Below are 16,143 nucleotides of genomic sequence, written 5' to 3' on the forward strand. Positions count from 1 at the left end.
GTAAAGTCAAACATCTCCACCCTGAAGTCATCCTGAGGGTCGTGATCGTGCTGCACTTGACTCTCAGGAAGGGGGAGAAGTGGTACGTCTGAGACCTCACTCTTTACCATCAGAACCAGATCTGCCCAGTATTACTCTTGGGCTTCCTCCCTGATTTCCGACTAGGTAATAAGGGATGGGCTTGTAACCTGCCCCGCGAGTGTCAGCTTCCAACAGATGTTTGGCTATTGGAGCATAAGGCCTTGGGACTTTTCAGCCTAGGATGCACAGTGGGTCTGAAGCCAGGAGACTTTCCTCTTATAATACTGTTGACAGTTTCCCAAACAGCCACCCCTTTTCCACATCAAGGACAGAGCAATGGGTATTTATTTCTGGCATTGCCAATAATCAGCTATGCTCCTGGCCAAGGTAGATAACTGATATATTTTTGTTGAATGAATGAATGAGTGAGTGAGTGAATGAACTGGATTCTCAAAAATGGTAAGGCACATCTTAAATGGTGATATTCTAGGCTTTCCTTTTCTTCCCTGGTAGAATGTTCGGGGTTATTCTCCACAGTGAATTTCAGCTTTATGTTCTTGCCAAAAACACAGGCACAGGATAACCAAAAACATTTAGCAGCTGTTTCATTCCTGACATTTAATGGTTCTCAGCAATATAAACTTGGTTTTTGTAAAGATGTAGTCTTTTTAAACAAAGATTTTTTTTTTTAATGTATAAAACTATTTCTCAGGGAATTCTTACCATTGGAACTGGAATTGTGTAGTCAGGAGCTGTTGCCATGGTTCCCTCATATAACACAGTCTACTAGCTCACTTCTGTAATGAGGGACTGGGGAAATGCTATCAATACACAATAACTAATGGGGAAATTAAAAGAGTCTATACCCAAACAGAGCCTAATTAATGTACATAATTTTAATGGTTTTGGACAGCCACCTGAAATCAATAGACAGCCAATTATGTGTCACAAGAAAAAGCATTTATGATCTGCTACTGACCCACAGAGTAGGGTGAAGAGTCCCTAAGGGGTACCCAGGGAGATAATAAAGTCAGAGACAAGAGGAAAGGAGGATCTCTGAAGAAATATTTGTAAAATACTACCAAGGCTTTATAGATGACAGAATATCAAAAATATTTTCAAATTTGAAATTTAGCTTATAGCAATATTTCAACAGATTTTTTGGGAAGATAGTATTTTAGTGACTACATCAATGAGCAAACGAAGTAGGGAAATCTGTGTCCATATTCTTTCCATACACCTAAAAGTAAAGAGGTAATGGGGGGAGGTGACAGACCCAGTGACAAACTTTCTTTAGTAAACATGTCACGTGGTATATGCAGATTAAAGGATCACATTGCACACACCAAAACAACACAATTTTATTTGCCAAGTATACCTCAGTAAAGGCAGACATTTTACTAGGTAAATAAAACAATGATTTAAGTCTTAATCTAAAAACAGGAAGAAAGATGAGGGCAACAGAAGGCTCCAGTGAAAGTGAACCAGGGGTAGAAATGAAGAATGTCAAAGAAGTACTGATGGGAATGATCAGAAAGTCCTGAGCCAGGAGGGGAGGAATATCATAATTCAGCCACATTTGAAGCTGAGTGAATGAAGGAACAAATAGGCCTACTGTGCTAATAAAAGGTTATTTTATCAGAAATGATGAAAACTAAAGTAATTTCTCTGTCTCTAATACAGAGAAGTTACATATTGAAAATACTCAAATACAACCTTGGTCCTTTCCAGTTTACCTAATGAGTATCCATTTTTATGTAATTTCCTGTGTGATTGATGGCTCATCACATGAGATTGATAATTTTTTTTTAAATTAAAGACATCCAACTTTGACAAGAAAATGAAAAAAAAAAAAAACCCTTGACCTTGGTCATCATCAGCAACAAAGGATCACTGTGTCTTTCCTATCTTAGATAGTCCAAAGTGAAAAGGAGGTCCTGGGAGAGGAAAAAGAAGGAAAAAAGGAAAGAGAGGAAGTGGACACACTACATATGAGTAATATTCTCATATGAAGAAATACGTGCGTTTTTGAGAAAAGAGGAATTGTTGTCTTCAAAGGAAAGTAAATGCTTACTGTCCATCGAAGCAGGAAAAACAATGAGGATCTAGAATATTATTTATAAAGTGTTCCGGACAAATGGGAGACAAAAATCATCAAAAACCATCACCTTGCTTCCCCTTTATCTGAGGAAAGAAGTCTTAGTAAAACTGGCTTTCCTCAAAGACCTCTCCAAACCCTTCTATTTCTGAGCATCTATTATGGTACTCATTAGTAGATACACCCTATTCCAGGAGGAGCACCTTGCTGACCCAGAGGTACAGCTTAGCGAGTAATGAGGAAGCCGCCCGTGGGGCAGCCTGGAAGGTTCTCAGGCTAAAACTGCTGCTTCAGCCTGGCTGCATATCGAAATGTAAGGGTGCCTGTGCCGCTTATCCAACAGCATTGAATAGGGATTTGGGGGTTTGGTAAGCAAAGGAGCGTTCTGAGTTCCTGACATAAACCATATATAGTTCTCAATACATACTCTCTACCCATATAGCAATAATAATAGACATCTGTGCCAGTTCTTTCAAGTAACTGTTAATCTCATACATCAGGAAATTGGAGGGCAAGGGGAGCACACTTCAAATTTTTACCAAAGTGAAAAGTTCGGGAGCACGTGGGCTTTATTTACTTATTTATGATGCACTTTTCCTATAAACTAAAATGTAGCAGGGAAAGCTATATCCATAAATCCCGGAAATAAGAAACCCATTTTTGAAAGGAGTCGTATTTAAAAGGGATGTTGAGGGGGATTCGTGGGGTGGTGCTGTGATTTAAGGACTAGCGGGCGTTTCTCTCTGCACACGCCGTCGTTCACCTGCATCTTTCACTTTGAAGAGGGATGTTACAGATTATCGGGTAGTCTCTCAGAGTCACACGCTTTCAGCCTTCAGTCTTTGCAGCTATATCTGAATGCTACATGATGAGATAAAGTGGGGTCCTTGCACTGTTCTCTGCAGCAGCTGCTGGGTGCCTTTCTCTCTCAGCATCCGTTTCCTGGGTGCACTGGCTTCAGGCAGAACCTTTAGAAGGCAGAGAGCCAACTCTGTACCTATGATCTCACTGTTGGGAACAAACACAGCCAGCACCGCATGAAATGTAAACAGTTAGCTTCTGTCAGTCACTGTGCGAAGGCTTCCATAGGTGATGCTTGCTAACCCTCACATTTCTGTGACTCGCTTGCTGTTATCAGTCATGCCCTTCATAGGAGCAGGTGAGACTCCAGGTTCTGTTTAACTTGCCTGTGTCCATATGCAGGCAGTAAGTGTTGAGATAAGATTAGAAGGCGAAGGCCCGATGGTAGGCCAACTCCCAAACTCAAGCCTTTACCATCAGCTCACAGGTGAAACTATGAGGAAACAGCTCAAAGGGTATGTGTGAGCTCACAGACACAGCCAGTTTCTTTACCACCTGTGCCATCTCTTTTTCTTAGTTGTCTGGGAGGGTTCAATGTCTGACTTAGGATCTCAGGCCACTTGAATTCCACATTTTATGTGTCTTCCTCCTGAAGGGTGTGGCTGCCACTCCTCAGTATTTGTATGCTTGCTGTGCATATCTACCAAGGGTTCGGCTTTATTGTGTTGTAACTTAGCTAACAGAGAAAGGTAGTAAGGATACCCAAGCTTCAGACTTAAAGAGATACGCGCACACACACACTAATGATTAAATTGCCAACACAGACAAATCGTATGTTTCCAATGTCATTTCAAGGTGCCAGGAAAACAGAAATGACAGCAACGTATTTGTAGAACTGGCTGGTTTGATTTTTGTCTTTCTCTGTGTGAACATGTGTTTTCATGCCTTTACATGGGTACGTGCTGGTGTGCATGTGTGCACACACATTAAGAGGCCAGAGACAGACGTTGGCCATCTTTCTCAGTTGTTCCCCACTTTGTTTTTGAGGTAGGATCTCCTCCTAAACCCGGAGCTCACTGATGTGGCACTGGAGGTCTGCCAGTCTCTAAGTTCTTCAGTCCTAGAATTACAGGCTGGGGTGGAATTCAAGTCTTCACAGTTGCTTAGCAGACATTCTACCTACTGAACTATCTTCTCAGCCCCTAACTCTTTTTCACAATGATATATAAATGCTAATTTCCTTATTTTTTCCCCAATCATTCCCACAAGGGTTTATTTTATACAACATGACTCTTATCTATATAAAATAAAGCAGCAAAGGACATGAGACTCAGGGAGATGTGTTGGGGATAGATGTGGGTAAATATCACAACATGAGGAGAAAAGTTGGGGTTTTTTTCTCCTTTCTTTCTTTTTGGTTTTTCTTTTTCGAGATAGGGTTTCTCTGTGCCTTGAACTCACAGCGATCTGCCTCCCCGAGTGCTGGGATTACAGGTGGGCACCACCGCACCTGGCTAAGGAGAAAGTATTTGTATGAAAATATTCTGCCTGAGAATGATATTTTAGGGTCCAGCTTTAGAGATCAGCACAATAGGCTCAACATTTTAAATACTGAATGTTTGTCCCGGTTCCTTTAAACTATAAGATCCACGGAACGTGTGATCTTCCGTAGAAGGTTATTGATCATGTCAGAATCGGGCTTAGGAACATAAGACAAAGTGAATTTACAAGATTTTCCAGTTACACTTTGACGTGTCTAATATTTTTACTAAAATGGACAGGATTTTGGATAAACACAAAAGTCTGATCTTTATTATTTTCCAGAAGTGGGGTACTTTAGATAAATCCCCCCCTACTCTGCTATTATTTTTTTTCAAATGGTAGGCTAATATTTTACAAAATTTGAAACTCATTTGAAGTTTGACCTTTTTCTATACTAAACTGGAGACTTAAATTCCTCATTTCCCTCCAGGAACTCAGGGAAGTAATTCATGCAATTAAACTCCACATCTCCACAACCTTTCCCTGTAACAGGCAGAACACCGCCTCTATTCACTCTGAAAAATAAAGTATGCAAGAAATTTGCCCCCGGGTAAATTTCTCTATCTCCACCCCTGGTTGCTCCATTAAAGCTAAACTCCTCTAAAAGCCCATTTGATTCCTCCAATTAATCCATTGGCTTAAATTACTTCCCACCGTGTCATGAGAATATTCCCATTTCTCTTTCAGTACTTCAGAGTTGGGGAACTTGTTCCCTGATCAGGATCTGTTGCTTCTGTCAGAATTTACAAAGTGATATCATCACTAGTACCAAAAATAGAAGGAAGCATCAAGGCTCCATCAAGCCTCCAGGCTCTTTTCCACCCGCTTCCCCACCAAACTACAAATATGTGAGCCTAAACCCACCTTAGTAATCCTTTCTTGCAATTGTTTTAAAGTTTTTGGGGGTATTTAAAATTTTTTTTTAATTTCCTAAAATACAAATGTCTCCTTTAAAAAGGTAACCAAAATTGAGGTTATATAACAGAGTCATTCAGACTTACAAAGATAAAAATACAAATATATCATCACTATTTATCTTATTCATGATCAAAGCAGGTAGGAGTTGTGGCTGTGTAAATATCTGTACATCTGGATTTGCTTTAAGATCTCTGCTTATGCCTTTTAATTAATAACATGATTGTTAGCCTAAGGAGTTCTTTAAAATACTCCTTTCTCTTCTCACTTTTCATAAGACAACTGTGTGGTGACTTGATCTCACTCAGGGGAAGGAGAATATGGTGGATGTAAAAACGGCCTTTAGTGCAGCATCCAAGTTGCCATGAACTTCCCATGTACAAGGGGCTCTTCATTGAAGATACATTGTTATTTCATAGGCATTTTATCAGTCAATAAAACAGAAGCATAAATAAGTTTAACAGCCCAAGATCAAATAACCAAGAAAGCAGGACACTTTATTCCAACTCCAGGCTGGAACTCCAAGAAACTCTAAGAAATCATGAACTGTGTGAGATGGTTCAGCACATACAAGCTCATGTTACCACATCCAACATCTTGTCTAGCAGATTGTTTGCCTCGACCACTATTCTCCATTCTTCCTAAGAACTGAAAGTACCTAAAATTATGTTTATTAAGTCACAAACTACTTATGGAGGCCTCTGGTCTCAGGGGAATTCCAGTGACATTTCTCCACATAAGTATTATATTTGTCGTTTTGCCCTGCGTTCTTAATAAGTGGCAGTCATCATCACAAATACTCCACATGACACTGAATCCTTACCACCCCCACAGCACTGGTATAATTATCTCAGGACAATACTGAGGTGCTGAGAAGTGGGGTCAGCTGTCCCTAGGTGTCCCTAGGTCTGCGGTGTGTGTACAGGGAGGAGACTAACATTAAAAACCCACATTTTAACTCCTCAGGACTTGAAAATGTCTACTTTGAGCCATTTGTTTTGTCTTTCCAGAGATGCCACAGCTTAGGATTAAGCTATGTGGTTCAGGCAACATGGACCCCATACCAGAGATGCCTCTACCTAGAACGCTGGCACTTGGTTACAGAGTAGGCCCTCGGCTGTCTGTTGTCGAAAGCGAATTGATCTTTGTGTTAGTCTAGTAATCCACTGTGGAGCAACTCTCTAAGCAGTCTTCCTTGAGTGCGCAATCCAGTTATTCCTGTGTAACGTTCTCTGGGTGGTTAAGCTTAGTTAGCTATGCTCATACAAATTCATAAAACAATGACTCAACAAGCAATTATTTTCCTTTTCTATGGCATTATAGAATGTTATAGGAAGTGACTGTCGGATTTGGCTCCATATCACTTATGTAAATCTTGTGCATGTTCCTCTTTTCATTTCCTCTGTTTGTCAACTTCTAAAAATCTATGCCCATTATTAATAATAACAAAAAGGAACAACTTCCTAATTTGTAGCTCATGGGCAGAAATAGGCCATGATAAGAAAAATAGTAACACTGAGAACGACAGCCATATCACTATACATTACCCAAACATAACATATACACCCCACACAGAAACTTAGCCTCAAGACCATCCATGTATCACTGGGGTAAGGTAATTTCCAATCACAAAACAATTTCTCAGAAGAGTTCTTCATCCTTAAGTGTGTCTTCAGATACACAATCCATTTAATATTTTACCAAGCAAGGAGTTTTTGTTTGTCTGCTTTACAACATCAGCCCCCACATCTGATGAACCAATATATGGTTGGCATACACTGGATTAGCAGAGGCCAATTCAAACCTCATGTTTCTATCTCTATTTTCCAACACAGATTTGAACTGTAAGCACAGAGAACATAATTTGGGGGATACCATGCAAAAACTCTAAGGAACGATTGCCTCCAATCAGTTTGCTCCATTGCTTTCCTCTAATAACCGAAATACTCACTGATGCCCACAGCTGTTACAAGCTTGACTGCAAGTTCGGGAATTTCACATTGAATAAAAAAAGGTTCCAGAATGTAGCGTCCGAATGCCAGAGATATCACAGCAGTAGCTCCAGGGCTAAAAAAAGAAAAAAAAAAAATTAAATTGACTACAGGAAACAATAAAGACATTTTCAGTAAAACTTTCTATCTTCTGGTCTTATTACATAACATGTGGACCACGTCTAATGCTAAAAGCCTGCTATGTTTACAGCTTCATATTCCAAATAGCAGTAGTGGCTAATTTTTAAAAAAATCTTTGGGAAAACTAGTACTTATAAATGTTTATGCCAACATGTGTCTAAACATTTAACACAGATTCTTAATTTTTAGTAAAAGGAAAACTCAAAGCCAAGTGAAGGTTCTTCACTTCTGAAGAATATTTATATAGAGAGAACACAGAATAAGAAGACAAAATCAGCCTGAGAAGAGAGCAACCCAGATGATACGTCACCCCGCTTTAGTTCTTCAAAGGGAAAGAATGAATATTCCATTTCATCTTAAATATGAGTGCATATTCTTGCCACACACAAGGAAATCCACAGAATTGCTTAACGTCTCAAGCAAGAGTCCCTTCCAGCTTTTCTTCATTCCTGTGGTTACCTAAAACCCAGGCCTGGTCCCTGGACTATACTATCTGTCTCCAACCTTGATCTCCTACCTCCCGTCAAAACCACAAGCCTTGTTGCTTTCTTCTCTCCCCGGAGACTCCTTCCTCCTTTCTCCAGAGGGGATGATTCTGCTGTTCTCTATCACTTATAAAAGTCTTGGACTTGCAATATTAAACCTGGGCGTGTCTTTTCAGTAGTAGCCTTAAAGCATGCTCTGGCCATGATCAAGTCTCGAACCCACTCAGATCCAACCTTGCCAGGATCAAGATCCGAATCACTTCTGCCCAGTGCCTTTGCAAACGGCTGCTTTTTGTACTTTGTATCTGGGTTCGGTCTTGGTCCAGAGAAGTGACCCCAGTCCTCCGCCTGTCCATGGCATCAAAAGTGTCCCCTCCACACTGCTTCTCACAGTAGGGTTTTTAATCTACTTAAGGCGATCCCCAGATTGAAACCCCATCCTTCCACTTGACTTTGAATTCTGTGAAAGCAAGACTGTGTCCATCCCCACCGGAAGTCTGTCTCAGTGCGGAGGCGAGCACCGCATCTATTACAGGAGGAACTCCATAGGTATCGAACTCATCTTCAACATGTCCATCAAGCTCTGTTGGGTAACTGTACTTGAATTAGTATTGCAGATTATTTCTGGCAATACTGACTTCATTTGAAAGTATAACTTCAATGGGGGGGGGGGCATTTAGATGCCATGGGTAGTACTGTTCAGATGTCATGAGTATCTTATTAGAAGATTTTATATCCTAGGGAGTTGTGTCTCTCCCCTTTTCATGTAATTTGCTATTTTGCTTGTTTGAGAGGCTATCCCAGCAGTATGAGTCCAGTGTGACAAAAGTGAATACAAATGCATTAAAAATCTTCTAGAATTTATTTGGGTGACTTGGCTGCACGCACACACACACACACACACACACACACACACACACACACACAAACACACACACAAACCTATACAACAGTTCTTTCAAAATTAAGGCAATACCTGATTATCAGCTGTTTGGGAGTATGTCAATTTAGATTTCTTTATCTTGCTATTTGCCACTCAGCAGCAATTTGTAGGGAAAAAAATAACGAATGGGGCAGCATATCTATCTGTCCATTGCAAATGGAATAACCACATTCATGGCCACACTGAGCGATTGGATAAGATTACAGGACAAATGCGTGGACGAAGATGGAGTGAAGCTGAAGGGCACCAGGAGGGGAAGCTTGGCCTCTGGACGGGCCAGCGTTCTACGGAAGTGTCCTTATTTCGATGCTGAGCACGTTACACTCAAAATAATATAATCTTGGACTTTCCGACACTTGCTAACAAAGAACTGACATCCAGGATGCACGAGGCATTGATGTAAATAGTATGGAAGTTATATAGGCTTTAAGACCTGCTCTCACATACTTGAAATGCTTGGAATTCTAGTAGGAAAATACAAAGAGGTAGCTAAAGTATTACATAAAATACAAGGTGAGGACCTCAATGTCAATTGGGATGTAGAGGCCACTTTTGCTTTCAGAAGAATTAAGACACTAAAAATGAAAAAAATATTACACGCTAGGGATAAAGCATAAATTGACTGTATTTTTTAAAAGTAAACTTTAAGGAATACATACGATTAAGACGACAGAGGGAAATACAAAGGCACATCCCAGATAGGTGAATTTTATAAAAACAAAAAATAATCTTTTATCATCATTTAATGATAGCAATTTCTAGGCAACCAAGAACTGCTGTTACCACTGAAGCGTGCACGACTCTGAAGCTCTCTATTAACACTGTAAAAATCGTTCCTGTTAATAGACACTTAGCGTTCCGCCTTTGTCACTTCTGTTAAGGGCAGAATGAAAATTCAGCTGAGATTTCAGCACTGTGTGTCTTGTGTTTACAGGAGAGCAAGGTTCTCTAATGATTTCTAATGAACTCTGGGATCAGAAAGCGCAAGTCACATCCTGTAGAGTGAAAACACCTGTGACACAAGCTACACAGGTGACATCACAGACTCCCCACAATGTTGAAGGAAAGTTGCTATTCAGAATGACTTGGCGCTATTCAGTGCCAAGAGTATCAGGAAGGGGGACAGAGTCTTACAGCAGTATAGTGAAAAGATTTTCGCAACTGCAGGTCTCTGGTTTGTTTAAGGTAAGTGAATCATGATGTGTAAAGTTGATTTTCTTTTCTTTTACTTTTTGTAAAGCATAAGACTTGATAATACACTAAGTTGTTTGTCCCAGACATTTCTTAGTCATAAAAGTAAAGTTAAATAGCCTGATGACATAACAATAAGGGGGAAAAAAAGCTCTCTAATTCCTAGCACATTAAATCGTGTCTGGCTAGTCAAGGGTGTAGTTTATCAAAGTGGATTTTGAAGTTTCTCCTCTTCTCAAATAAATGCCTTTCCTAGAAAAAGAAAAATGTATATCTGTAAAAGTTGGAGCTTGAAGAAATTTTTTTTTATGCCTCAGGGTCTTTATTCGTTTCCACAAAGTCACATGACACACAGTTGTAATTAAAAATAGTCAAGGTGATTTCAGAAAAGTGATGAGAGGAATAGGTTGATTTTTCCCTTAATTGTTTCCATGTCCTTACCGTATTATGAGCAGTTCCACCCAGACTCGGACAAAAGCTAGTAAAGGACCAAAGACCTCCAGAATGTACGTGTAGTGGCCGCCAGACTTCTTTATGCTCGTACCCAGTTCGGCATAGGACAAGGCTCCTATGAAAAGTTATAAAAAAAAAAAGTACAAGTGTGACGCACTATCAAGCAGTCTTGTGATGGCATCCATATGCCAGAGTTTACATTTCCCGCTGGGTGACCTTCATGAGAAGAGCCATCATCTCCTAACTGAGACCCACCAAGTTCCTCTTCTGACTTCCTCAGACTTGAGAACAGCCTCATGCTACCAGTGGGGGGGGGGGGGAGTGACAAGGACTGGAAAGATGACTCAGTAGTTAAGAGCACTGGCTGCTCTTCCAGAGGACCCAAACCCGATTCTCACCATCCACTTAGAGACTCACAACCATCTGTGTCTCCAATTACAAGTGATCTGATGCCCTCCTCTGGCCTCCTTGGCCACCAGACATGTACTGAGTGAATAGACATGCACACAGGCCAAACACCCAAACACATAAAAGCCAAATAAAATGAAATGACAAAAAAAAAAAAAGGATGGAAAGAAATCTTGTTTGAAATGATTTCATACTTTCACTTAAAAAACAAAGAAACAAAAAACCCAAAAAGCTCTGTCTACATTGCGGAGTGTTCAAAGGTAACACTCTCTGCCCAAGCACCTAAAGAGGCTCCATGTGTGGAAAGTAATGAGTGATCAGCGGTGTCTCCAACAGAATGCTCAAAATAAATATAATTTGGAATTTAGTGGAATCTGAGTGTCACTATCTCAGAGTCACCTGGAGAATTTTGTTTAAAGGGTGAACAAATGAGAAAAGACTCTAAGACACATCCTAGACTCATTGTCTGTGTCCAGATTCCATCCAAATGAACAATCCACGCAGCTCTACTGCTTTTCAATGCTCCAGATCCTAAACTAATGAGGTTACTGGGAGTCACTTAAGTACTTCATTAGCTTGGAACTAAAGACAACAAACAAGCTTCTTTGGGAAAAAAAATAGTCACCATGTTGGTAGGTTGTCCAGAAAAGCAACCAGTACACCTTGTTATCGGAAAGAGTCTTAAGCACCTTGGAATTTACTGTCAGGGAATCAATACCCAGACTTCACTGTGCTTTGCCCTAGGTTTAAATTGAGTTCTGGGAGAATGGAATTTTCACTTAAAGGTCTCAAGCTCCATAACTATGTGCCCAGATGAAAAGAAGTTCAAAGCAGGCTATAAAAGGCCATGTGTTAACCTCAGCACTCAAAAAGTTGTAAACCAAATACAGATGTTGCTCCCTTTTCAGAGGGGTGGCTTTGCCCCCCAAAACATGGTACACTCAAAACTCTAGCCAGAAAGAACTGCACATGCCACATATAGCCTAGGCACATCCTACACACTGGCCTTGAATGAGACAAAATCATCCTGCAAAAGTTCATTTTATAAGTGTTAAAATAACTTATTGAATGATCAATGGTTATCACCTACCATTAAAAAAAAAAAAGAAAAGAAAAAGAAAAAGAAAAAGACCACATGCGGAACCATCTTAAGTTGGAGACCATCCAGGCCTATATTCCTGACTGAAGGATGCCTAGAACCCTGAGTCTAGAGCTTTAAGTAAAAGAAGGATCATCTCCCTATCTCTTGCTTTACTTCCTATTTGTGAAGAATTTATGGCAAAAAAAAAAATCTCCTAATAATTTAAGTAGAAATAATATGAGAGCAGGCCTCAGAGGTTAGCGGTCAAATGTCTGCCCCAGGTCACATTACACCTCTGAAGCTCTGCAGATTCCTGAGCTCCCTCCAAAGATGGCAGACTTAGATATAAGTGTATTTTCGCCGTACAAGTCAGTGTGTCTTTAAGTAGCTCAACATTCAAAGTGATGTGTTTTACAGCATCTGAATAAGTATTGATTGTGTGTGAAAAGCAAATCACACAGTGAGGCCTGCCTGTGTGTAAGTATGCAAAGTCCAAGATATTGGTTGTAGTTTTTCTGATTAGATATTGATTTAATCTAAATATGTCAAGTACTGGAAGCTGTTTGAAGCCTGGGGGTACACAGTCATTTAAGGTCAACAATTGAGTTTCTCCTTGTTCATCTGAATCTGTAAATGTCAGAACTACTTTAATAATAATAAAGATAAGATTCTGTTGGGGTTTTTGATAACTATATTATTCCAAAGAATGAAGGAAACTGGAAAGGCATAGCACCCCACTGGCACCAAACATTTCATAAAGTATAATGTATTCACATAAATGATGTTACCAAGTTTTCTAGATTCTTAAAGTAGTTTCTCCATAGATCTTTCTATAGTAAGACTGCTTTCAAGTTTACTTGAAATGCCTCCTTTCTGAAAACAGATTAGTTCTCTGGATAGGTAGCTTTCCCCAAGCAGTGATTTAAAGTATCACAAGACGTGAGCAGAGAGAAGAGATTGTGCAAGTGTTAGCACTTGGTCCCAGAGTAACTAGGTTCCAGGTTAACAAAGTAACTTTGGAACCAAAGCATTACCCCAGCTTATAAATCAAATGAAAAAAGAAATTGACCATTCACCAGTTTATGTCACCTTTACAATGAGCTTGGAGAGTTTTACGTTGATGTGCCCTCCTGATCAAGGACCAATTGTTTCCCCTGCAACACTAACCCTCAGACCAATCAGAGAAACATACATTTTTTAAGAGAAACAATACTAAGCATAGCATTGCCAGTCCTGGTCAGATGAACTTCAGTGAATGGGCAGGGAAATTATCTGTTTCCCCAGAGACCAAGTGAAAAACAGATGAAGAAAACATATCCAGGCAAGGAGAGAAGTGACACCCACGTGAAGCCTGGGAACTCATACTGAGAAATTATAAAAGGTTTTCTTAAAGGCATTAAGGGAAAAAAAAAAAAAAGCTCAAGCCATTGCCATCGTACCTTTTAACAGAGATGAAGTCACATCAAACACATACCTTCCCAAGAACTTTAAAGCATAATATTAGGTACGGACAAGCCCGTGAATTAAAAATATTAAAAAGACAAAGAGTGCCACCCATTTGTTTGGCTAGTAAAACGTCCGTGACACAGTTCCGAACATCCAGTTCTGCCTGTAAACAGGCCACGCTGGCTGCACCTCACAGGTGGTTTCATCCAGCAAGCCAGCTGCCAGAACACCGCTCTGAGAAAGCCTCACAAAGCCCAAGCCCTCGGCTTGGAAAGCTTGCTTGGTTTCCTGGGTCATCAAAGTTTTTGTTCTCATCACACCAGAGGAAAGTCACAGAAGAGACCGTCTGGGGCAGGAAAAGAACAGATAGCCTGCAGGAAGGAATCTGAGAGGATTCAGTCTTATGTCAACAACGGACAGTGTGTTTGGGTAGTGCACATACCTGAACAACAACAACAAAAATTCAAAACATTTCCTGTAGTATTTGCCATTCATTCACTCCTCATAAATAACCCTTTGCTTTCCCGGAGAACCATACAGCCACACCCCCGGAGAGAAGTGCACTCACCAAAAAGTGACAGTACTCCACAGGCAGACCAGAAAACCAGTGACATGCCCACGCTGCCCGTGTTCTGGAGTATGCCCTTTGGGGAGATGAAGATGCCCGATCCGATGACGGTGCCGATGATGATGGAGACCCCCCTCAGCAAAGTGATCTTCTTTTTCAGAACCACCTTCTCCTGCCCAGGTGGCTCTTGGTCCCCCATGGAGGGCAGACGCCCGCTCACATTGCCCTGCAGGTAACCTCCTTTGGAGATGGTGGCCACAACTGGCTTTCTGACCATGGCAGTGTCACACCAGAAGAGGAGGGTGAAAAAGAAAACAGAGGGGCAAAAAAAACCAAACAAACAGAAAAACTTTCAACTTGTTTCTCTAGATTGTGACTGGTCACTGTTCTGTCTCTGCTCCCTCTTTGCTTTCACTGACCGGCTCTGCACTATTGTGTCCACAGGTGAAAACTCAGTGGATTGTGTCAGCCTTCGCGGCTATCCAATTACTCCTCTTACTCCTCGGGAGCACCTGTGTGGCACCGGCTCTGGGAGCAGTCAGTTTGCTGCTGCCGCCGCGGCCGCCCTATCATTACACACCAGCTCAGCTTCCTCGTGGGCTCTTATTTATGCTGCCGCCTGTCACACCAACTTACTGGCCTGCATGATGATGCAAATTCTCCAGGTTTGCATCAGCCACATGAGAAAGCTCCAGCTTGAGAAAGCGCCAACATTACTCAGCTTTTTTTTTTTTTAACAGTAGCAGTGTGTTGCTCAACTGACCCAAAGCATTTCCCTGAACAAAGCATACTCTTAAGGAGGGGCGTGGCCAACCCAGCAGAAGTAAACTGGGAGTAGACCTTCTCTGGCTCACTTTAAGCAGCTCCACTCGCAGAGAGAAAAGAAAACAGAAAATGAAAACGGAAACAATTACTTCATTTTATGGAGTTGCTTCTTAACTTTAACGCGTGCATAGAAATGTTGTGAGCACAACTGTTTTGACAATAGAAATTGCCTTAGGGCTCTAGTGTTTGCAACAGCAAAGTTTATACTTCATAATTTGTATTCTTCTTACTTCCCGGGTGTTTCCTAGCAACACTGTCAAATCTAATATTTACAAGGCTAGAAAGTTTCTGCGCGCTACAGCCGCTGCTACACACAGCTCCACATGAACAGATGCAATTATTTCTTAAGACCTATAGTACGCTGGTGTTTAAGATCACAATCTGAGTTTGAGAAGTTGAAAGATCATAGTGACTGCAGAAAAACGGTTGTTTTCTGATTCTTGGCAGCACAGTGTGATTCCCTGAACTAAGTAGAGGACTTGATCTTCATTTGCATGTTTTTCCATCTGATTAGAAAGACTCTACTTTGATTCCTCGGCTGTTCTCATAATTGCAGAAAGGCACGCACAGTGCAGAAACTGGGGAAGAGTGGCACAGTGTAATAGTCAAAGGATGTAAAGAGATTATAGAGTATATTTTTGTATCAATAGCTATTATGATTATAATTGAACATGTATTAAAACCGAAAGGTGCTAATTTTTAGTTAGCTCAAAGCCAGAAGTAGTTCTCAGTCACTGTAACAGACGTGTAAAGGTCTGTCTCATAAAGCTGAAAGGATGTTTTGGTTTTGCTTTTGTTTTTACCTAAGGAAATACTGAGATTTCTGGGAGATGCAAGTGTTTAATCTGAGTTAGCATTCTACATTGCATACATGTCCTGAAATCGAACACCCTATTAATATGCAGTTTTTATTCTTGTTTGTCAGTTAGAAAGAAATTTAAACATATGAAAATACATTAAAATTGCAAACTGGGGCTAAAATATTTGCACTGGAAAATTCCTAAAAATTAAACCCTTAAACTTGAAGCCTTTTGCTTCTAACTAAGTGTCTTATAAAAACAAACACCGAAAGAAAAGGAATCTCAACTATCAGCCTTGGCTCTGGGTCTCTGAGCCTTGAATTTAATGAGAAGACTCCGATGCCATCATTAACCTGAAGCCAGGTTCAGACCCACGATTAAAAATGCTTTAGAATCTCTGAATAAAAAAAAACAAACAAAATCTCTGTGGAAGC

General features: G+C 40.5%; 1 protein-coding gene across 1 annotated transcript in view; it reads right to left on the reverse strand.

Annotated features, from left to right (window-relative positions):
* The window catches only part of SLC7A11 (solute carrier family 7 member 11), a 75,877-nt gene extending 60,836 nt beyond the window's left edge, over positions 1 to 15,041 (reverse strand). The window contains exons 1-3 of the mRNA XM_084768644.1: positions 14,085 to 15,041; positions 10,570 to 10,696; positions 7,329 to 7,444 (exon numbers count right to left, since the gene is read on the reverse strand). Coding sequence (XP_084624770.1) covers positions 7,329 to 7,444; positions 10,570 to 10,696; positions 14,085 to 14,361 — 520 coding nt within the window. The 5' untranslated portion in view covers positions 14,362 to 15,041. The remainder of the gene's footprint in view (positions 1 to 7,328; positions 7,445 to 10,569; positions 10,697 to 14,084) is intronic.
* Positions 15,042 to 16,143: the final 1,102 nt, after the last annotated feature.

This window comes from Acomys minous (assembly GCF_964271855.1).
Source record: "Acomys minous genome assembly, chromosome: 19".
NCBI lineage: Eukaryota > Metazoa > Chordata > Mammalia > Rodentia > Muridae > Acomys > Acomys minous.